Consider the following 23,772-nt stretch of genomic DNA (forward strand, 5'->3'; position numbering starts at 1 on the left):
TGCCAGTCGATTGTTTGATTATTCAATTTTAATTTTTGGTTATACATATTTATGTTAAGATAGTTTTTATGGTTATGTAAATTGGACAATTAGTTATGCAGGTTCATGTTCAGGTTACACAGATTGTATTAAAGTTACACAAGTTTATATTCAGGTTACATAGGTTACACAGGTCCCTATTTAGGTTACACAGATTTATGCTCAGGTTATATATCGGGCCAATGTACCAATTGCTCTTCGTGCCAGAGTCGGTGGTTTGGTTATCCAGTTTTGATTTTTAGTTATGCGAGATAATTTTTGATTATATGGATACATGGTTTGGTTATATGAATCCAGTTCACCTGGAGGATCAGTTTCTTTATTTTCATCTCTAGTTGCATAGTAGCTGACTATTATTCAAGCTATTTACATATACAATCTACCTACAGGTTCAATAAACTACTACAATCCATCGACAAAAGTGAATAAAGCACAAAAATATCAATAAACCATATGCAATTTGATTATATTTGGATAAAAAGCTAAAAATTTGCAGTGTTAACAAAATAATTGTTTATACACTGTATTCTTTTTTATAAATATGTGAGTCTCAACAAAATATTTACACTCAGGCTTCAAAAATTAAGAAGGCAGCAAAAATATGGATTCTTGATATATTGAAATCCTTCTTTGTTTAAACAACTGTTAAGCTGCATCCAAAAGAGAGTAAATCTAAAATAAATAAAAAATAATCAATTAGCTTCATAAAAAATTAACTTTTATAATTTCATCTTCTCCGTACATATGAGTCTTAACAGAACATATACATATAGGCTTCAAGAATTAAAAAGACAACAAAAATATGAATTTTTGATACATTAAAACCCTTCTTTGTTTAGATAACTGTTGAACTGCATCCAAAAAAAAGTAAATCTGAAACAAATAAAAAATAATCGATTAGCTTCATAAAAAACTAACTTTTATAGCTTCATCTTCTCCATACATATGAGTCTCAACAGAACATAACCATATAAGCTTCAAGAATCAAAAAGGCAGCAAAAATATGGATTCTTGATACATTAAAATTTTTCTTTATTTGGACAACTGCTGAGCTGCATCCAAAAGAGAGTAAATCTGAAACAAATAAAAAATAATCAATTAGCTTCATAAAAAATTAACTTTTATAATTTCATCTTCTCCGTAATATGAGTCTCAACAGAACATATACATACAGACTTCAAGAATCAAAAAGACAGAAAAAATATGGATTTTTGATACATTGAAATTCTTTTTTGTTTGGACAACCGTTGAGCTACATCCAAAAGAAGGTAAATCTAAAATAAATACAAAATAATCAATTAGCTTCATTAAAAACTAACTTTTATAACTTTATCTTCTCTGTGTATATGAGTCTCAATGGAATATATCCATACAGGCTTAAAGATATACTTATTCTTCATCTATTGGGGCATTGCATGTTCTTCGATTGTGCCCAACATTATGACATTTCCCACATTTAAGCAGACGGACTTCCTCTGGTTGGGATTCAATATGCTTCTTTTTAGGCTTTTCTGTCTTTGGTTTGGTTATAGGTGGTTTTATAATCAGATCCTCACGCTTTACTCCTGTAGGTTTAGAAATGTCCGCGGTAGAAAAGATGGCATGCTCATATATTCTTCGGTAAGCATTCGCTGTAAAAAATTCAGATACATATGTATACAATGATGCATGTTCCTAATTATTATTGCACATGCATGTGAGCAAAGATGACCATAGACCTGCCAATACCTGCATGAACAAGTACAAATGTTTAGATTAACTTTGTATACATAATCTGCGACTATTTCAAACCGCTCGCCATTTGAATATCGCTCTGTAAGATCCCTTCCATCTTCAATGTTCATATTTATCAGCTCTTCAATCTTAAGAACTAGATATGTCTGCCATTTATGGGATCACGTCTCTCATGCATCAACTCCATCATCTTATACCGGAGCATGTCTACCATAGGAGTTATTGGAAGCTATCGTGCCTCTTTCGTCCAATTGTTAAATGACTCCACAATATTAGAGTACATCTCCCCATATTGCTTTTCCTTAAATAGAGCATTTGGCCAATGATCAATATCTGAGCCATGTTCAATCCATTCATATGCCTTCGATGAAATCTCTCTTATGTCACTAATATAACTAATGAATTGTGATATCTGTAGTGCATAAGCTGCACTATCAAGTAGGCTCAACACATTTTCTCTTTGTGCTACCAACAATCCATCGAGCTTTTTTTTGAAATTCTCCTTTAGATGCCGCAAACAATAACCATGGATAGCATCAGGAAATGAAGTCCTCACACCCTTGTCAAGCCTTTTGCTTTGTATGAAATAAAACATAATTGATGATAGTAAAGATCTTCATTGTTATAAATTACATCATGGAGTTTCTCACAAAATCAAATCCAATTGACATCATTCTCTGCACTAACAATAGCAAAAGCCAGTGGAAACATCTCATTCTCAACATCAAGTGCCATTGCTGAGAGCATTACACCACCATATCTATTAAGAATATGGGTTCCATCCATGAACAATAAAGGGCAGCATTCACTCTTGAATCCAACTAAACATGCATGAAAACATATAAACACCCTCTCAAAATATCTATCTGGATACTCAAGTACAAATAAATTTTCTGGGTTAGTCTCAGCCACTGCTTCACCATACCATCGCAAAAGATCAAATGATGTATAATGTTCACCATGTAATGCAACTCTAGCAACCTCTTTATCGAGCCAAGCTTGCCTGTAAGAAAGATGAATGCCAAAATCTTTTTGAATATCCTTCTTGATATCAATTGGTCTATACAATGGTCTGTCTCTGACTTTCTGAAACACTATATCGGCAACCCATATTTTTGATGCCTTTGGATGTCCGTCCCTCCCAATACCACTGCCGCAAGAATGCGTGTTACTGAATGTTTTGATTTTGAAAGTCCCCTGCTGCCCAACCCTTGATGCATGCAGTCGCCATGGATAACTTTCATTAATGCATTTGACAGTAACTTTTAATTTATCATTCTCGATGAATTGATAATCTTTGTTATGGGCGATTGAATAATTTCTTAGTGCCTTCTTAAAATGAGTTGCATCTTTAAATATTTGACCAATGCCTGTTATGGCATTCTCCCATGATCTAGCTAATTGAAGGCCAGATGTAGATGTAGAACCTTGGGATGAAGTTGTGATCGTGAAAGCCATACTCCCAACATCTTATGGACCGATTATGCTATCAAAAATATGAAATAATTACTGTAGACAATAAACTTTGGATGAATCAATTAATAATGAAATAATTTAAAGAAAAAATTTTACTCCGACTTAATTAGATGAGTTGATTCTGATCCCTTATTAAGGTTGGTCTCCACATTGACCTTTATTGATGGAGACTTCAGTGCAATATGAAAATCAAGCAAGCATTGAACATCCTCATCATTCTTGAGTTTAAACATATAGTTTTCTAGGATGGGAAGCTGATATTTTAGTATCAGAATGTCTTTATCTATGCCCCACCTACTGCATATCCCATCTACAATTTCATCGAATGTGCTCTCTCGGTTCATCCTCAATATGTTCCCTTCTTGCCCATATTTTGCCACCACCATATAATAATTCATCTGCAATTACTTGCTTTATGAGTAATATGTAATATAACATATTGATAAAGAGAATATGAAACAGATATACATATCAAGTTATTAAATAGTATAATAAATAAATATTTAAAAATATATTTAACTATTTACTTATATAATAAATGAATAATACTATAAATAAAACAATGGAGACTATTTCTTTTTTTTTTTTTGGTTTAAAGATGAGTGGTAGTATTTTGGAACCAACAAAATAAGGATAAAGATGGATCAGTTGAGACTGTGCTACGGATCCAAAGAATCTTACGAACGAGGAAGAGATCAGAGGAAAAAGAAAAAAATGGGAAGGGGAAGAGAGAGGAAAAAATAGAGAGTGTAAAAGAGATATTATCACCTTGACTGCTGGTAGAGATGAAGTGAAAAGGGAGGGCAGCGGCGATGGCAGCGACGTGGGATTGGAGATGTGGCGTTAAGAAAGAGTTCCGGTTGAGAGAGTTAGAGGGGTGGCATTTGCAAATAAACCAAAAATCTATACCTAAGTAAGTCTCTGCAGGATTAATCTTTCCCTCCAAAACCGTTAAGATCATTTCTGTCATTTAAATGGGCTTAAACGGCAGCGGGTGACAACAGTAGACGGTAGGGATCTAAAAATAAGTCATTAGCAGTCCAGAAAAATTTTATTCTAACTGAAAATTTGAGGGACTTAAAAATAATTCTGGATCAAATTAGGGACTGATAAATAATTTTCTCTTATGTTTAATCATTTCTTTTATAAACGTGGTAAAGCAATGGAGTACAAATACGAATGGCTACAGCGGCATCTAAAAATACTTATATGTATTAAATATAAAATCAGTTGGAGGTTGGAGGAGTATAAGTTGGGCTGCGTCAGGTCAAGGCTAGTCTAATACCAATAAAACCTTTTTAGGTCCAAGCCTGACTTTGGGTCTAAAATCTAAGCTTCCAACGCGTACACGCGCGCGAGAGAGAGAGAGAGAGAGAGGGGGGTAAAAGGGCTCAGAAGGAAAAGAAAGCAACCAACCCAATTTCGAACGCAGGGAGGGAATTGACTCACTCAAGAGATCAAGGTGAGACCATGGGAGTGGGAATAGATATTTATAGGCCACCATGAGATCGGTGTAAGTATCACAGAAATATAACGCTGTGTATGGCACTACTTAAAAAGTTGACTGACAAGGAATCTTCCATGAATGGGACACGCAAACGTAGGATAGATGATATATGATATAATAAGTCATTGGCATAAACAAGGTTTTTAAATCTTGATGACTTTCTGACATCAAGATGGATCGAGATCTTGTTTTATTTTTGATCGATATAATAAGTAAAAAAAAATTAAGAGAATTGTGAGATGATATTTTTGCAACCAGATATTAGAATCTCAGCCAACAAGATAAATCTGAGATAAAGAAGTATATTTAAGCATTGTTTTTGAGATGTATCAATTAAAAATTTATATAAGAAACTTAAAAATAAATGAAAAAAATAATTAACATAGTGCATTGGACAATATCTCAAATTTTATCAAATCTAAGATAATACAACAAAGATTTTCACATATAGATAATGAAGTGATTGCCGATATGGAGATTGCCAATTGATCTTGTTTTAGACACATTATTACTGCATTAATCTTGTTTTAGACACATTATTACTGCATTAAGTTGATGGATAGTCACTGAAGACCATTACAGTGGTCATTATCATGATATCGTCTCAAGATATCTCAGTATCTTTATAATCAAATGTCACATAATGATGGTTGTTTAAGTTAAAAAACAAATCATCATGCACAGCACTATCATTAAACTTGATTTTGAGAAAGCTAGAGAGAGAAGCTCCAAATCGGGAAGGAGGATATAGCATCGACAGGATAGAAGACCCCAAGTTTCAAGAATAATGGTTTTTTGTTTAAGTTTCCTCCATGTTGATTGATCACAAAGTATGATTGTATACTAATTATCGTCTATGAACATATTAACATCTGTATGTGCATCTGCTTATCCTAAGGGCTTAGATGATCTTTCTTGCATCTACATAAGCAATCTAGGGTCAACATATTGAAGTATTAATTCTTCAATCTTTTTTTGAACAAAAAAAAAAAAAAAAAAACTTGTCAATACTGGCGTCTTATAATGGATGCTGGCTATTTGAATTGTCTAGCTTGAGAATGGTTTCACGTTCAAATTCTTTAAGATTTATTCTTTTACAAATCAATATCATGACTCTTTAAGACTTTTGGTTGCACTTATAATATACAGTGATGAGTCATTAGCTTGATTGCAATATGGTAAATATGTACTTCTTGTTGCAATGCAGATATGATTAGCATTGGATGCAATCTCAAATTGATCTAAGATTGCTCCTTATCAAAGAAATCAGTCCTGTCACAATTGATGTCCATAAGAAATGGTATATGCTACTGGTCAAAAACTTCTACTCAAGGTGCTGTATTCAGTCTAGTCTAGAATCTTGCTTCAGATTCTGCATTTACTTCCTAATGCTTCTATTCTGTTTGAACAAACTATTTTAATTGCTACAGCTAATTTATACATCAATCATACTACAGAAAAAGCTGTATACAAAAGCGGAGGAGCATTCCTGCCAGGGAGCAGATTTATAATCCCACATCTTTGCCCCCTATCATCCTTTTCCGATCACTGTATCATGCATTTTACTAACATGCAGTAACAAGATGAGGAATTATAGTTATACCAATTTTTACTTTATATATATATATATGTGTGGCTTACAAGTCCTTGGATCCCTTAAAAATTTTAAGAGCTTCATTTCCTTTTTCCCGCACCCAAATTAGCCCCTGTTTGATTGGCACATGAGATGAAAAAGTAGTCTTCCATACCTCTTCATCAAGAAGTCTTGAGTTTAAAATTATCTTGAAAATAATTGACTCCTGTCATGTGTGTTCTGCCGATCATCAGGGCACTACCATGCTCGAGGACTGGTCTGGTCCTGTCGTGTGGCTTCTGAAACATATGGTTTCTTTTTTTTTTCTTTTTTTTTTCTTGCTTTTTTCTTTTCCCCAGGTGACTCAGCTGTAATATGTAAAGGTTCGTGTCAGGTTATATGAAGTCTTGAAGCTGATATAGCAGAAGGTGATCTGGTTACAGGGGATCTGGTTATCTTAGGCTGCTGGGAAACAGAGATGGCGATTCTCGTTTCCCTCCGCAGAAGGTGTCAACTTATGGAAGACTGAAAAAACAGTATTTTAATACAAATCAACAGCCTGTATTCAATCCTTTCTTTAGAAGTGCAATTATAAATCATCCTGTAATTGCTTGTTTCTTCTTTAGAATTTTACCATAGATAACATCCACTTACAGTTTAGTAATCGAAGCGAGAAGCATATCAGCAGTCACCTTTAGAGAAAAGCATCATCCAATACTCTACTACTCTATTGTCCCTTGGTACTCATCTTATCTATCTACCTTGAGGGCATGTTTGGTTTGGGAGTGTTGGACTCTGGATTGGGAATGGACATGTTTGGTTGGGGAGAGTTAGAGAATACATGCACCAGTGATCAAGTTGAGACTTCATGCAACACTGGGCACTGGGGTGTGTCAGGCTCGCATGGCCTCCAATCTGTCTTTGCTTGTTAGTTGGACACCCCCATCAACCCAGTTCACTAAAGATCAACTTCGATGGTGTGTTTCCTGCTCTAAGTGCTGGAATTGGATTTCTTGTTAGAGATCATGTAGGTCGAGTGCTTTATGCTATGTCAAGGAAGCTGCCTCCCTCTGCGGCACCTCTTGCAGAGCTGCGAGCAGCCTGGGTAGGTTTAGTTGTTGCTGCCAACCTGTTTCATCCCCCACATATCCTTGAATAAGACTCAGCTACAGCCATTGCATGGATTAAGGGCTGGCCAACCACCACCCATCAGGCTTCACAATTATTCTATGACATTTGACACTTCAGAAACTCTCTTCCTATGTTCAAAGTGTTTTATTTCTTTAGGAAATGAAACCGGCCTGCTGACTCAGTTGGGATGGGAGCTTCGGGTCTAATGATAGCTATTTAGGTACCACCAGACCTCTGCTCATTGGTTCTTGCAAACTCTTCTGTCTGTAATTTCCCTGGACAGTGATTCCAGTGAGGTTTGCCTTCTTGTTATCAGAAGAATAAATAAAATCTGCCACCACTCTCCAATTCTGGCCAGAACTTCTGGGGCCGGGTAGCTTACCATGTACAGAGGTTCTAGTGCCATATGCAACAAATAAAGGGTCCACGTCACAGAGATTGCTTCAGATTCGTAGCGCATGGACATGTCTGGGAGACTGACATCATAAAATATTTCATCTCAGATATGCACGCACAAATGCTTGACAATTCAACTCCATAAAATAGTGGTGGGGTCTCTGTTTCTATATGCTATAGTTTGTCCTTTCCTGAGCTGTTGTACATAAATTACTACATGGAGGTGGATGCCATATAGCTTTCATACATTCCACACATTGGATTATGACTTGAGCAAAGGATTGGCTATTTATTCCTTCTAATTGTTGTTTGCTGTGTTTGCATTTATTCCATTGCACGTGTTACCATTGTTTTGGTAAAATGATGTGTTTTCGGTATCTATAGTAGCCCTCCGCATGAGGTGGTCACCAGTCCCATGGACCTGATCAGATACTGAACTGCATCTCTCACCATCATGCTCATCCCTCATCTCTCCCTCTATTTGATCTTAGCCATCCACCTGCCTGGTCAAAGCACCACCTACATGTGTGACATGAATTTGATCATGTGTATTTCATCAAAGTTGGACCTCTGGATGATAAATTACTGATGTAAATCCCACTTTTTTTTGCATGTAACACATTAACCTGAATTTGAAATTGCACTTTTTCAGTGCTAAACATTGAAACTGGCATTACTAGATCAAAAAAAGTTTTATGCAAATGGCCAGATTTTCAGGACACTACAATTACTTTATTAACATCATCAACTCCATCAAAATGCTAACAGAAAAGACTTGCACATCATATAGATAGCAAAAACTAGATGCTGAAAAATTCATTCATATATTGAAAGCTTGATAATTTTATACGCACATTCTCACTTATATTGGATTTACCAGCATGAACATATGAAGGAGATCCGTGTGATGGCATAAACAAGCAAAAGGGAAGCATAGACCAAATGGAACAATAATACGCCATTAGAATAATGGAGTATCATCAGCTACACAAACAACAATATTCTTGATTATCATATTTTCTCTGTAAGGTAGAAGGAAAGTTACAGGAATATGAAAGTCAGAATTAAAGATGTCAGCTAATCCATGGCACTGACTATGCTTCCTATGGAAAATTTAAACTTAACAGTGCTGTCAAACCAAATGAGATAACTAGGCCGTATTGGCTTTGGTATTTTTATTCCGGAATACCAATCATGTTTCCTTTAATAAGATTAAGACCAACAACTTCTCTTGATGCATCTAATTCATAAATCGCCTGCCCAAGAAAAAGAATTATGGTCCACATATCATATGAGATATTTACAAAACAGATGGCAAATTTTGTCGTCAACAGCAATATGGACATTTATATATTTCAAAATAACATGTATATACACCAAAACAGAAGATGTGTACAGCAACATGGTATAGCAACTTACAATTCTATTAGCTGGTTGTGTTACAGTTCATTACCTTCTTCAAAGACCCAAGCCTAACCTTCTAATGGTAAATCTGTAAACTAGCTTAAGGAGAAAGATCTCAGGTCAGCGGTGCTTTGGGGGTGCAAGATGCTGCTCTATGCTGTAGCCTGGTAATGCTCAACTCCATATTTCGTTTGACCATATCTTGCAGTAGCCTTTTCGCTGTTTCTGCAGCTTTGACAGGACCATCAACCCGAGTGGCAATGTCATAAACAATAGTCTCTAAGTTCTCTGACACCACTCTCTTTGGCCGGGAGTTATCCCTGAGCAGATCCAAAAGTTCACGAGCTCTTCGCTGGGCTTTATCTGTGCCCTCCACAGTTAACAATAAAAGCCCTGGAATCGCCCCTTCTTTTAGGATAAGCTCCCTGTATTTCACCCAACAACTCCTGCACAAGGAAAGCAGCACCCCAACTGCATACTCTGTGCTAAGCAGAGAACCCTCTTCGATGGTCTCTACCAGTGTCAGAATCCCTTCATCAAATTCTGAAATCGAGCTCCTTCCTTCTCCAGTTTTCGAGATGATTTCAAGAAGGGCAGCAGCTTTTTCAGCAAACTTGGAGTATTTCTTGGAATCTTTTAACAGGGTGAGAAGAGGTTTGACTGCTTCGACAGGAAGAGTAAGATTCAGACTCTCTTTGCAAGTGGACAGATTATACAAGGCAGTGACAGCATCAACCTTTCCTTGTATACTTCCAGAAATGAGGATTTGAACAAGAAGGGGCACTGCACCAGAGGAGGTGATGGTTGGTTTGTTAGATGGTGAAGCTGAGAGTGTCAGAACTGCTGCAGTAGCTAACTCTCTCAGGCTGCTGTTCTCAGATCTGAGGAGCTCTATGAGATGCGGAACAGCGCCACTCTTCACAATATTATCCTTGTTTCTAAAAAGTACGAAAATTGGGTGAATGAAAGTTTTTAGTAAGATGTATTCCATCAAAAAGTAAATCAAGCACAGCTCTTCGTGGACAAATCCTTAGGAGGTGATAAGGTAGATGAGCACAACAATTATTTAAGCTGACTCTAGAACTAAAAATTTCTTCAAAACTTGCAATTCAAATTTGCAATATCATAATAAACGATTAATGTCTTAGACAACAGTATCAACAGTCTTCTGATCACTATTATTTACACAACTGCATGCAATCTTTCAGTAACTACATTATAATGGCATTGACACATCCATACAGAACAGAGTGCAATAGAAATTTGATGCCGAGAAAAAGAATCCAGAACCTTAAGAATTATTTAATAACTCCCAACACAAAAAAAAAAGGAACCTGATTGAATCAATTATTATTTTTGTTTATCATTTCTAGATCAATAATGATTTTTATTTTTATTTTTTTGAGGAGGGGTTGTGGGGGCCTGCCTACACGATGTACAACTAAATTTCAAAGTAGAGGGTAGATAAATCCATAAAGACATCTAAACACCAAAGCACACGGACATCCGAAAATAAGAGAACATCCACTTAAAAATTTTTAGAAGAAGAAGAAGAAGCAAATTCCACAATGGATGCAAGTAGACTAAAGTGGGAGCTCCAAAAGCAGCATCAGCCTTTGGAGAGAGGGGGGAGACGAAGGCTGCAACTCAAAATTAGTCCAAGTGAAATGAAGACTACATAAATGTGCCAGAGTGACAGCCCAAGTTATTTTCTACAATGCTAGGATTCCTAGGAAGATTGCCCACTAAGCTGCATGCGTATTACCTTCAGCCTGAGGTGTCTGCTACTGTGTGCATCAAAATCAGTGGAAAAAAAAGAAAGGTACTCTCTGAAGCATTTAAATGGGCAGTGTGGCAGGGGCTCCAGTTAAAGGCTTCAAAAGCAGAATGACCCCCCGATAAAACACCAAATGCATATAAGCATTTTTATTTTATTAGACTAGGATAGTTTAAGTGATAACCAGAAATTAGTTTTGAAGGCAGTTGTTGACATTTGGGATCCAAGATATTATTGAAGATGTCATAGGATATTTGAGTAATGTTATGTCGTCCCAGTTTCATGCATACAAGAAGTTCGGCATGTGGGAATTAGTGCAACTCATGGAAATTGGTGCAATACATAAGTGGTTGCTGATGGCTTTCGAATATCATTTTCAGGCACTTGAACCAAACCCATATTTACCACGAGCTTTTAATCATATGGTCGTGATCTATCATTATGTGAAAAAAAAGGGCCCAAGGACTTCTTTTTGGTGCACTAACAGAGCACCTAAAGCATTTTCCAGGATATTTATTAAAAATTTTTTGGGTGAATATCCAGCTGAAAAATCCAGAAAGTTTGAACACTTTCCTCAGAAAATGGCGTCAGTTTTCTTCCCATATCTGACTTATTTCAATCTGACAGTGACTTTTTTTTTTTAACAAGTACCTTGTGTGATTGGTTGAGCCCCAAATAAGACACTTCAGTCACCAGACAATGTGGAGTGATGTCACTCACCCCAGTTGGGTTACCTTTTGGGGGCACTTTTCATGGTTAAAAGGCATATCTGTCAAGATTATCCTTAGTTGAGAATGCCATATTATCATGATAAGCTGCATAAATTGCAACTAGATTGCCAAACCTCTATTAGCTAATATAGATCAAGAGCAAAAGCTTTTCATTAATATCAAAAAGATCACAAATCCAATATGATCTCATCTTTCTTCTCCTAACTTTACCTAAAATCGATGGATAATATCTACTTCGAGAAGAGCATAGACAGAATCCTTGCTCCAGATTCAGTCACTGCCTAACCATGCATCTCATTTACACCTTCTGTTAGATGCAAGGTGTCTGATAAGGACAACTAAGAATGGAAGTGTTGAGCGGTAAAAGGGCAGTACATGGAAAGAAGGTCAGGTGGTGGAATGGCTTTGGCATCTAAATTTCTTAAAGCTGGGAGAACTTCTAGCACCCAAAAGACTTGGACTAGCTGCCAATCTTAACTAGCCACGTCATGTAAAGCAAGGAACCTATCTTAACATATGACATGGCCTTTTGAAATTATTAACAAGGCCTTTCTATATTTTTGTCTTCATTTATTTGTTAGATGTCCTGCATAATAAGCTGCCTTTCCCTATATCTTAAAGATCAGAAAGGACGGCTATTATGTAGAAGAAAAATTTGAAGAAGAAATTAAAATGGCGATCAGGTCTCCCTCTCTCTCTATTCGTTTTTTTTTCTCAACTTTTGTGTGTTCTCCATCTTCTTCTATTATTTTTCTTTCATCTACTTATCTTTACCTGTTGCTACATATTTCACATCAGATCTGATTTTATATCTGCATCTTTTTTTTACAAATAATTTGTCCTTTAGCCTTCAGCATTTTATTGACTTCCCTTAAGGACACTCTTGGGGTATCCAATATCTTGCAGAAATAGTATCACCCATCAAAGTAGGCACTTTACCCTCTTCTGAGTTGCAGTTCCAACAACTGATAAATTTAAGTTGTTAAAATTTTCAGTCTTCTACAATAATTCTTTTTTTTATATAATTAATTTCCTAATCTGTTGATGCCATATGCTAGGCCTATCTTTTCCATTAAAACCTAGGGTATAGTGGCCAGAATCTTGTGATCTCGGTCCTATTCTAAGGATAACATAATATCCACCAACATGGTCACCTTTAGTTATTTCTAATGACATCATCATGCTTTCTTAAAATCAATACTTTAGATTCAAAAATAATCAATTATCCATTAACAGGAATAAATACTTAACATGAACCCCTCACCAGTTCCAGGTTTTAGATTTAACTCTTCCACCTATTACTACGAATTCATCTCCTGCTTAGTGAGCAGATTCTCTCTTAATATCAGGAGGTCGAGTACACGAAAAACTAATTGAATAAAAAAAAAAAAAGGAAATTACAAAACCTATGGAAGAAAAGCAATATCAACGAGGTGTAAGTTTGAAAATTAAAACAAAAACAAACCCTATATCAACATAAATCAACCAAAACTCAACAAGAAGAAAAAAAGGGAACAATTACTTCCAAGCCCACTCAATAATCCAATGGATGGCAGGAAGAGCGGAGAGTTATAGGAAGAGAAGACCCAAAAGTGCTCACCGTTCGTTGCGGACGGCGAGATTCAGGAGAGCAAGGAGGGCGGACTCCCGGGCCTCCGGATCCGGGGAGGGGAGCATGGAGACGAGGGGCTGGACCACGGCGGCGACGGCGAAGGCGGAGCGGGCCTTCGCCGAGGCCCGGGCCAGCTTCCGTATGTCCCGCGCGGCCTGGACCCGGGCCGCCACGTCGCCGTCGGCGAGCCTCCGGGCGAGCTCCTGGACCTGCGCCTGCTTCTTAACGTCCCGAGACTGCTCCTCCTCGCTGGGGCTACCGTTAGGGTCCGGACTGGAGCTAGGGCTAGGGTTTTGGCACATTCTCTCTCTCTCTCTCTCTCTCTCTCTCTCTCTCTCTCTCTGAGTTCGCGGGAGAGCGAGCAAATGGGGAGAGGGATTAAAGAAGAAGGGGGAAGAATAGACGTCCTTTTTATTTTTTTCCCTCCTCTGGCCCGAATTTGGGGGCTCGAATCGGGTGCCGCGACATTGGACGCGTGTCGTAGATATATTTGTATCTTTTCGCTGTTTGCTGTTTGATATGCCGGTGAGTTATCGTGATGCTAATCTTATCTTACACGATCTTAAGGGAGATACCATTCCTAATTCTCCTATCACATCCGCTTTAATCAATTTGTTTCTTAGGTGGGAAGGAATTATCCTTGTTTTGTCCCGTTTGGATTAGGTTCATCATTATTTGTTCTTTCGGCGTGCATGGACATGAATTGGGTGTGATGGGGACCGGGTGATGGAGCTGGAAAGCTTAATTTAATTGATTTAATCAATAGACAGTGTATGCCGAGTGGAATTTCTTGATTATATTCAGCCGGTAGGTGAAAAAGCATGAGTCCCCACTTGTCATGGTAGATGGTTTCATTGTACCTGGTATTGCGACACCCATGCATAAGATGTACCACGCTTGGAAGGAGGTCATTGCAGCCCTTCTTGTAACAAGATGTACCACCGGTCGAAGATAATTTTTTTTTTCAGTGAAAACTAGATAAAATCCGGAGTCTGCACCTCCCCTCCTTTTTTTTTTTTTTTTTTTTAAACATCACTTTTCCACTTTAGACTGAATATATAATATTGCACAATGTTCGTTACAGATCTAAGTGGCAACCTTTTACAACAGCTTAAATATTTCTTTTCACCCATATGCATTGAAAACCATTTCCTTTTGCAGCAGTAGCAACATCCAATTTGCCAAGCCTTGTATGGAAAGAGATCTGTATTCTATCAGCAACATCACCATTCGCTCATAACTAAGGGTGCAATCGAGCCCTTGCCTTTATTCGTGTCAAGTTATCCTTGGAAATGAGAAACTTTCCCGAGATTTGGATTGGTCAACAAGAGTACCATATCTACAAAACAGAGAACGTAAATCCAACAGGGATCTCCAACTTATCCCTTAAAAAGTTGTATGGCTGAAGAAAGACGCAAGAACACTGGATGATTCAAAAGATACTCTAGTACCAGAAAAAACCATGAAGAAATTTCGTAGAAACGCTCATCAAGTATTTATTGGACTTCTATTTGATGATAATGAATCATGTTCCCTTTGATTGACAGAGAAATAGCTGAATTTCTGTTTTCAGAGATTTATATCAAGTGACGAGTTCCAAATTCCAATAGAGCATTCTATGAGATGAGGCAAATAACGGACAAAAGTTTGCAAAACAAATTTATATAGAGATGCTCTAGGTTCTGAATATTCTAATAAATAGACATTTGTGCATAATAAAAGAATGAGCGGATAAAGGAACATAGAATAGATAAAAAACAGAAAATATTAGCAGACCAGCAAGAATTCAGAAAATCATTTTCTGCAAAGGAATAAAAGAATTTCTTTTTGCAATAAATGTTATTAGAAAAAAAAAAAAAAAGGAAAATGTGATTTAAAAAAAGATAAAAGAAAAAGAAGAAAAATGAGAGAAACGTGGTGTGCCATACTAAACAGTTTTTTTTTTTTTTTTTTTGGTAGAAGATGGCCCAAAGGCCTTGCTTATAAATAAGATAAAACCTCCCCACAACCCAAAAAAGAAATACATCTCGAAAATATTTAGATAAATACCCATAGGGCCGATCATAGGTAAAGACTGTAAGGTGATGTATCTGTCTTCATGCTGTTGGATAACCCATGAATATATGACTCATGTAAACTAGACTTGAGGGGAAATGATAATAACATTGACCTCCAGCAGCAACACTCCATGCAGTAGAAAAGCAATCAGTTAAATATAATACAGTAGAGAGCCTGAGCATTAAGCAACACTTTCTACTTCCCTTGTAGAGTGAGAATTCATATGCACAATGAAAAAGGAAGTAGGTTTCTGTATAACTGAGTAATTCATGATAATAAATATTATGTGATGGAGCAAATAGACATGCCAGGATATGAAGGAAAGTTAATCCCAGCTCTATCATTTATTCCGGCCATCGAAGAGAAGTGATAAAGTGCAGCATTAGACACAGGATACTTAAAATATGAGCAAATTCCGTTTTGGGAACCCAGAGAATTAACACACTAATCAGAATGGAAAGGCTAAACAGTTAAATGTGCCTAATGATGAAGATCATGATTGGGGCTGCGGGGGCCGCATTTGTATGCGAGCTAACTTCCAGTGCAATGTCTTTACCATTTCATTTGCTGCATTCATCATATTAACTCATCATAATATCATTAAATAATTATGTAAGACCGCTTCATGGGAATTGGATTTCCACAGAAAATGTAATGACTATAGCCATTCTAGGAACCAAATATTAAACAAACAAGAAAATTCAAATTTTTGGTTTTTAGCTATTTTATATATTGTAAATCATGACCAACAATGCTGTTTTTTGTTTCGAAAAGTCCATTGATTTACATTATGAAAAATTCAGAGCCAAATTAGTATTTATTGACAATTTTTTTTTTAGACTACAATATAATTGGATAAGAGATCCTCTTTACTATTCATTTAGTTACTCAGCAACATCATATTTAGGTACACCAGCATGTTCTTTCGTCAAAGGGCACGTTTGTTAATTTCTCTCAAGCAGCATGGATTAAGACAAGGGATCCAATCTTCCCTAATCTATTCAATGACAAAGCTGGCAGTCATTTCAGGCAGTTCAACAGGCAGAAGGAAAGAATTAAGTCCAAATGATTTTTTTTTTTCCATTTATCACGTTTCTTTTTCTAAACTAAGGAATGAAAAGTTTCTTGGCAGCTTGACATGTAGATAAAGGAGGGTTAGCAGGACAAACTTCTTGCCAAGTACTAGTTCTCCAATCCTTGGGGAATTGAAATGAAAATTTTGTGAATTTCATATGTTCAACATTTGTAAAAATTTCTAAAACATTTCTATAATTTCTTCATAGCAAAGCTAGGTAGAGAAACAGAGCAAGCCAATGATAACAAAAGAGCAGTAACAACAATCCCGTAGAAAATTCTAGTGGCAATAATTTACTAAATTCCAACTTACTGTAGCTTTGCAGAAAATTTTAATTATTTGGCCGTCATTCAGCTATGTTAATATTATGAGCCATTGGAGAACTTTTCGATGTTTCAGAATTAATATTTGAACCACTTTAACAAACAAACACATACTATAGAAGCATGGTTGATGGATCGGCAACCTTTAAAATCTGAAAGAAACTAAGCTCTATATTTAATATTTGAAAGACTAAAAATTCCATTATTTTCTTAAAGGGAGTAAAATTTTCCACATGAATATTAGAATACATAGGAGATTTGCATGGTACACAACTGTAGATGAAAAATGACTGTAGGCAATTTAGTCATTTGATGTCTAATCATTGATGCACTTTCAACAAGGAAATAATAGAATTTGCTATGCTTTATATTGCAGGGAAGCCATATTGCACTAGTAGAAATAATGTTCCAAAGGAAGACCGGTTAAGCATCATTTTTATTTTTTTATTTTTTTGTTTTTACAAATATAATAATAAAAATCAAGATAGAAAATATGTTTAGTGCTTTTTCTAATTTTAAAAAAATGTAAAATTTATTATTTCATATATAATATGATTAATGATGTTGTACTAATATGCTCAGCTATTATTAAGACTCAATCAGTTGTATTTGTGCTTCTTATGGCTATTGCATGAGTGTGCTGGAAAGAATGAAATTTCAAATTTTTTTTAAATAAATATTCATCTATAGCAGCTGTAGCATCAAAAGGATTTTATATTTTTAATGACTAGTTTATATTATGTGATCAAGATCTTCTTTTGAATTTTGAAAGAATTTGGATGAAGGTTAAAAATATCCCTAAAAATCTTCACGAAGGCTAATATATTTTTTCTTCGCTTTTTATTTAATATTATTCTATATACTAATCATATTATAACTTTTTTAAATCTTCTTTTCTCTCTCTTGTATTTTTTTTCTAATCTTCAATAAAAGCCGGGTGGCTATTTCTTCCTCCCTTTCATTCAAAAAAAAAAAATCTTACTCAAAACTTTATTGGTCTGTACTATGACCTCAAACATACCTTCCTGGCATTTCAAAGTGGTGAAATATCACCGGAAATGTAGTCTATCAGTGAGAGCTCTCCTTTTTCTTCTTTTTACTTAAATTTATCTCTTCTTGTATATTATTTCCCTCGAATAAATTAGGTTGTTTGGCCCCCACTTCCTTTTTTTTATAAAAAAGAAAAAAATTACTCATGCATATCGAACCTAAATCCATAGCAAAATCTGTGGAAGTAATTTTTTTTAAAAAAATGAATACAAATTGGCTCAAATATTTGGCAACACCAACTATGGTTCGCTTCACATAACAAAAACAAGGAACTCCCATGCATGTTTTTCTTATATCCAAGCAGTTGTTCTACATGATAAAAGTATTCAGTAGTCCATGATCTGAAGTTTGTTCATCAGTACTTCAACATCAAAAAGGAGTGATGCTTATTCTTTTTCGGAGGCAGAAATAGGCGAGCAACCGGTAAATGAGAGCCATGAGTAATAGAATCCATACTTCATGTAATCTGCCATTCAAATTTATCGTATCAAACGAAGGTGAGCTCTGCAAGCTTCGGCATCCACCTTTGCTTTGGCATTCATACACCAAATCTCCAGAGTACTGCACCTTCAACAAGAGTCTAAATCCATAATGCATGAAAGAGATATACTTCAACCATTGCATGAACTTGGGTATATGCTGTGAAACAAGCAACTTATTTCATCAATATAGTGAGACAAGAACATTTCATATTAAGGGGAAAAGGAAAAAAAATCCTCTCATGTGAAACAAAATATTGGTAAATAGGATGGTTAAAGAGAGGACGACAAAGCCATGAAGGATTTTTATTCTTGAATCTAACCCAACTAACTTACTGTTGTTCAGCATAAAACATATGCCCAATAGCCCATACTTGATTTCTTGGACATATTATGGGCATGTCAATCTTTTTTAAGAAAAAGGGATAAAATACTAACAACTAGTTTACTAGGAGGTTAGGCACCTGAACATAGTATCCTCCTGTGAGGAGAAATAACATGAGCACCAAAGATGCCACCAATCCAGCCCTTTTTACACTTAGAATTGCCGCTCCAAACAGCTCCCCAGCTCCCTGAAATGGGGGGAAGTTATTAGAGGACTTTGATGATATCATCTCCAATATCTTATTATTAGAGCATTGTGATGAGTTTTTGTTTTGTTTAGTACAAGGTTACTAACATGCCTTCAACAAATCCAAAGCAAGATTCTTTTTATTCAGGTGAGAAGGAAAAACCAAAGCCCAAATGTGTCTTTTAGAGCTAATATACTCGAACATATTCAAGCTTATATCTTCCAATGTAGAATTTCCTATTTCATTCCAAAAGATGGCCAATATAGACTTCTACCCTCCTTTCCTTCATGCTTTTCCCAACTCAAGAAGTTTCTACATTAAAAATCCTTCTGTTTTCCATGCAAGTGACCAAAGCTTTCAAGGGGAACACTAGACTGCATGTATGGAATGCTTGCATCAAGTCATTTACTCTTATTTTAATAAAATTAGATGACACAAACTCTCATAATCTGAAAATTGGATAAAGCTGCTTGAGGCTTACAACAATACCTGGCTAGTGATGACAATCAATAGAACTGCAAATAATGTCAAGAAAAAGCAAGGCGCTGTTCTTCTAAAGTCCGCCATGAAGTATAGTATGACCATAAAAATGATGGGATAGAATATGTGAGCCGTCATGTCACATAAATTGCTACAGACATAGTATACACTTAGTCTATACATATCTGCTTTCCTTTCTTTTGCCAAGTACACCTTCTCCAATGGAAAGACATACACCGATCCAAATAGTGATGATGATGTCCAGAATATACAGATGTAGAAAATTAGGCCGACCTACATACAAAGGAAACTTGTTCAGATGTAAATGGAAATATAAGGTAAACAAGCATCCTTCAAAATTTTCTCAGTATGTGCATCATTTACTAGCAGGTCAGTGTGCACTTAACCTTGCTGAATAGTTTGGCTATGAATTATACTGATTAAATGACAATACAATTGTAATTCTAGACCGAAAAAAATTTTATCAAAGGAAAAAATGAACTGGAGATGAATTGACTATATGTTGTAGAGTGACCTGATCTCTTAGCTGAGCTTCGGTTCCTAGCTTGGATTTCCACCAGAGAAGGCCTAAGAGTACTGCTACACCAATAGCTTGTGCTAACCTTAGCTTGTCTAGGTAGTCCCCACATCTCTCCCGAAAGGTTCTCTTTGACAGTATCATTAACTGGTCAATCCAGCTCATAGTCCAATCCTTCTTAACTTGAATTGCTATCTGAAGGTGCTTCGGCGCTTTTATTGCTCGATGGTTCTCTTCTCTCTCTCTAGGTTCCACTTCTGTCTCATATTTCTGTTGCAGAAACTATAACATTTCATTAAGAAACCAGGTTAGTGCTAATTTTCATTGAAGAAATATACAAGATAAATGCTTGCTTCTAACACACTGAGTTTCCTAAAATCTTGATATACTAACACTTCTCAAGATGGACTAGAGATGTATTGTCCAAACTCAGGATATATTGCCTTTCAAAGATGCAGATAAGTAAAGACAGAAAGAAAATTGGTGACATGAGTAATTGTTGGAGATGCTTATCCACCTTTGTCACTTGTATCTCAAATTCTTGTGGATTTGGAGAGCCTCGTAAAGCTTCAGGGATGCTAATGTCGTTCGCATGTCCGGTCACCAAGTCTAGCAGAAACTCAGCTGGGTTCATGGCAATTTCAGGCACAAAACCCAGGGATGCAAAGTACTGCATGCACTCCCTAGCCTCCCCATGGTATATGGGATAACCTTCTGATATTAACAGAAGCTTGTCAAACATGTGGAACATCCTGCTAGATGGCTGGTGGATCGTCGTGATGATCGTCCTTCCTGTCTGTGATCAAGCATGACAACAATTCCAAACGCTTATACTCTGATCTGTCATTGACCAATGCCTGGTGTTGGCAACAGAAGAATCACCTTTGCGAGGTTCTGAAGAACCATCAAGAGCTTGCTTGCAGAGGTGGAGTCTAGGCCTGATGTGGGTTCATCGAGCAACAATAATGAGGGATCGACGAGGATCTCATAACCTATACTAGTCCTTTTCCTTTCTCCTCCCGAGATGCCTTTAACAAATACTCCTCCCACTTTGGTGTGGCGGCATCTGAAACAGGAAATGTCATTAACAAGCAATTGAAGAGATCAAATCCATGGCATTTCAAGAAGTTTGACCACCAGCTATACTACAATAACAAGCAATTGAAATATCATAAGCAGCAGTCTAGTGTTAGATTGCATGAGATAGTGTGAGCTCATTCTGAAGTCAGTAAAATTAAATCAGCCTACTTGTTGAGACTAGAAATATAATCTAATCAGACTCTGAAAAGATCACTAGATTGGACTTAACGCATCTAAGAACAAGAGACTGCTGGGAAATGGGAACCATTGAGCATGCATGATGCTAAGAATTTAACATGTTTCTTTTTTGTGAGAAAGAAGCTCACCCTGTTTCATGTTAGCAGATGAATGAAAAAGAACGGGAGACCCAGCTGGTAGGCAATAGGCAATAGAAGAGGTCAAAAATAAGGAAACAGATGAAAAGTAAAAACTGACCAATTGATCGCAAAAGATTAAAGCTGATGTGAAGCCGAATCATGCAAATGGAGATTAGATCAGACACTGTGGAAAGCTACAACAGGAGCTAGAAATTTTTTTTTTTTTGGGACAATTGGAATAAATAAATTATTCATATGGAGGTTGTTCAAGCTTGTAACTAGCCTTCACGGGTAACATGACTCCCATATATGACTTGTGTAACTCATTGGCACATATTAAGATGCTTGATGATTACTTAGATCCTCTTATACTGACCTTTCTAATGTCAGTTCCTTTATGATGGCATCTGCCCTGGCGTATTTCTGCTGGCTAGTCATGTTGGTAGGAAGCCTTAGGAAGGCAGCGAAGACAAGGGTCTCTTCCACTGTAAGCTGAGGGAATAGCACATCATCCTGGGTCACAAATCCAATCCTGTGAAGAAGTCCAGGGCTTTAGCATCAGATAGAGCTCATGAAACCTCTTGTTATTGGATTGATCAAGGGAAATTTCCACTCTCTCATCCATGTGGCTGTGTGCATATGAGAGCATGGCACATTTCCTGAATTCGAGTGTGCAGAGAGAGAGAGATCTTTTAGTGTTTAACATCTGTTTTACCTTCTCTTGATAGAGGGACTATAGGGAGTATCATTATAAGTGATGTTCCCTTTGATATCCCCATCCAACCTACCACCAAGTATCTTTAGCAAGGTGGTCTTGCCACTCCCGGAGGGCCCCATCAAAGCTAGGATTTCACCAGGCCCCACGCTTCCGGTTATGCCCTTGAGAATGTGCTTGCAACTCCCTTGCTCCACCCTTAACTGTGAGGCTACACTGGTAATCGCAGCTTTCATAGGGTTCCTCCAAGCACCCCTCACCTTATATTCCACATCCTCAAACTGCATCAACAAATTAAGCAAAAGGCATGAACAATATATATTAGTCACTTTGTTCATATGCCAGCATTAATTTTAACAATTGATGCGTGACACCTTTCTACTACCATTTTAGCTCATTCTCGACATGTCACCCTGATTAGCAGATGATAATGAAGCTACTTCGATGATCGACGATCAATTTGAATCGTTTTATGTTCTCTTGTCAAATACTCGCAAGTAATAGACCCAAATAGTTGGGAAAATACTAAATAATTATGTTTATAATGATTATCAAATACATGCAGGCAAATTGCGAGCAATCATGAAAGCAAGAATGGATCTCTTATATCATATTATCTGACATTGATTTACATGCTTAGATCAGATGATGCCACAAATATGTTTTGATTTTGCTTCAAAAGTTGATAACTGAACATGGACCGAGGGGCCTGGGCCATGGCTTTTAAGAATTGAAGTTTCCCCCCTTCCGTAGGTGACTCCTTGGAGGCTATCATCAAGATACCAATTTCCCATGTCATCCCATGTCCCAAATTAATCATTAGATTTATTTCTGTATCAAAATGGCAGCAAAGCAATGTCACATAATTTTGTCTATTTAGGGTTTGCTTTATCTCTTTTTTTTTTCCCCTTCTTTTGAGAGGGCATGCTTGGGCCCAAATTCATTGGGAGAATGAAGTGCAATAAGAAAGAGGGGAAACAAGTAAAAAAAAGATATTAGAAGAGAGAGAGAGAGAGAGAGAGAGGTGTAAATTAACCTAGTGGAAGGGAAGAGAGAGGTACACCTTGAGAAAAATAGGAAGTGGGCCATCTTTGGATGTGCATGAAGAACTATTCTCCACGCCAATCTCTACAATCCCGTCCTCCACGTTTGCCGGGATGGCCAACGGCACCTCCCTCTCTTCTCGATCTCTACAATCCTGTACTCCATGGATTTCCATAGCTGAAGAGGGATGATGATTCAAGTTAACGTCCTAGGGCCTCATGTGCTCTATAAGGTAGAAGGGACGACCAACTACTGGCAACCAAAACATGCCGAAAAGTATCCCCTTGAATGTCCAATAAATAAAGTTTGGTGGCCCACAAGCTTTCTACATGGAAGACCATCCCACGGAGGCTAAAAGATGATGAGTCCAACACATTCGCCAAGTAATATGATACCACAGGCATGCTTCTGGATCTTCCTAACACGAAAAAAGCATGAAAACAACTACACTTATACTTCTCATTTGCGTGATGCAGGTACAGTTCAAACATGTAACAGGCTTAGATTATAAACATGCAACAAAATTTTTAGGATTTATGAATTTATAAGAACCACCACAAGCACCCTTCAACACATCACTGCATTGATTGATAAAGAAATTGCTCCATGTCACGATAGTCATAATTGCACCAGTTTATATTGCACGAGGAACCCCGTATTT

General features: G+C 36.8%; 3 protein-coding genes across 3 annotated transcripts; all 3 read right to left on the minus strand.

Moving 5' to 3' along the window:
• Positions 1-1,428: 1,428 nt before the first annotated feature.
• LOC105060610 (uncharacterized) lies at positions 1,429-3,231 on the minus strand. Its single transcript, XM_010944397.2, has 5 exons — positions 2,461-3,231; positions 2,012-2,185; positions 1,809-1,919; positions 1,758-1,767; positions 1,429-1,670 (listed from the first exon to the last, which is right to left on the minus strand). Exons 1-5 carry the CDS (start codon positions 3,229-3,231, stop codon positions 1,429-1,431), a joined length of 1,308 nt encoding a protein of 435 aa, XP_010942699.2.
• A 5,944-nt stretch (positions 3,232-9,175) lies between these two features.
• Positions 9,176-13,762, minus strand: LOC105060520 (uncharacterized). Its single transcript, XM_073247082.1, has 2 exons — positions 13,369-13,762; positions 9,176-10,198 (listed from the first exon to the last, which is right to left on the minus strand). The coding sequence occupies exons 1-2, from the start codon at positions 13,680-13,682 to the stop codon at positions 9,376-9,378; spliced, it is 1,137 nt and encodes a 378-aa protein (XP_073103183.1). The 5' UTR covers positions 13,683-13,762; the 3' UTR covers positions 9,176-9,375.
• A 4,387-nt stretch (positions 13,763-18,149) lies between these two features.
• Positions 18,150-23,538, minus strand: LOC105060611 (ABC transporter G family member 26). Its single transcript, XM_029260550.2, has 9 exons — positions 23,131-23,538; positions 22,068-22,348; positions 21,729-21,884; positions 20,838-21,021; positions 20,473-20,751; positions 19,953-20,237; positions 19,427-19,711; positions 18,830-18,937; positions 18,150-18,525 (listed from the first exon to the last, which is right to left on the minus strand). Exons 1-9 carry the CDS (start codon positions 23,284-23,286, stop codon positions 18,256-18,258), a joined length of 2,004 nt encoding a protein of 667 aa, XP_029116383.1. The 5' UTR covers positions 23,287-23,538; the 3' UTR covers positions 18,150-18,255.
• Positions 23,539-23,772: the final 234 nt, after the last annotated feature.

Source organism: Elaeis guineensis, chromosome 1 (genome assembly GCF_000442705.2).
Source record: "Elaeis guineensis isolate ETL-2024a chromosome 1, EG11, whole genome shotgun sequence".
NCBI lineage: Eukaryota > Viridiplantae > Streptophyta > Magnoliopsida > Arecales > Arecaceae > Elaeis > Elaeis guineensis.

Bases quoted from the DNA above. Each gene is read 5' to 3' on its own strand.
- LOC105060610 (XM_010944397.2), bottom strand. From the start codon at position 3,231: ATGGCTTTCACGATCACAACTTCATCCCAAGGTTCTACATCTACATCT. The intron at 2,186-2,460 runs GTTAGTGCAGAG...TATGCACTACAG, and splicing joins TTCCACTGGCTTTTGCTATT to ATATCACAATTCATTAGTTA. The intron at 1,920-2,011 runs GCACGATAGCTT...CATAAATGGCAG, and splicing joins TTAACAATTGGACGAAAGAG to ACATATCTAGTTCTTAAGAT.
- LOC105060520 (XM_073247082.1), bottom strand. From the start codon at position 13,682: ATGTGCCAAAACCCTAGCCCTAGCTCCAGTCCGGACCCTAACGGTAGC. The intron at 10,199-13,368 runs GTGAGCACTTTT...CGTACTTTTTAG, and splicing joins CTCGCCGTCCGCAACGAACG to AAACAAGGATAATATTGTGA.
- LOC105060611 (XM_029260550.2), bottom strand. From the start codon at position 23,286: ATGGAAATCCATGGAGTACAGGATTGTAGAGATCGAGAAGAGAGGGAG. The intron at 21,022-21,728 runs GTCAGTATAAGA...TTCCTGTTTCAG, and splicing joins AAGGAACTGACATTAGAAAG to ATGCCGCCACACCAAAGTGG. The intron at 18,526-18,829 runs GTGCCTAACCTC...CTTGTTTCACAG, and splicing joins CAGGAGGATACTATGTTCAG to CATATACCCAAGTTCATGCA.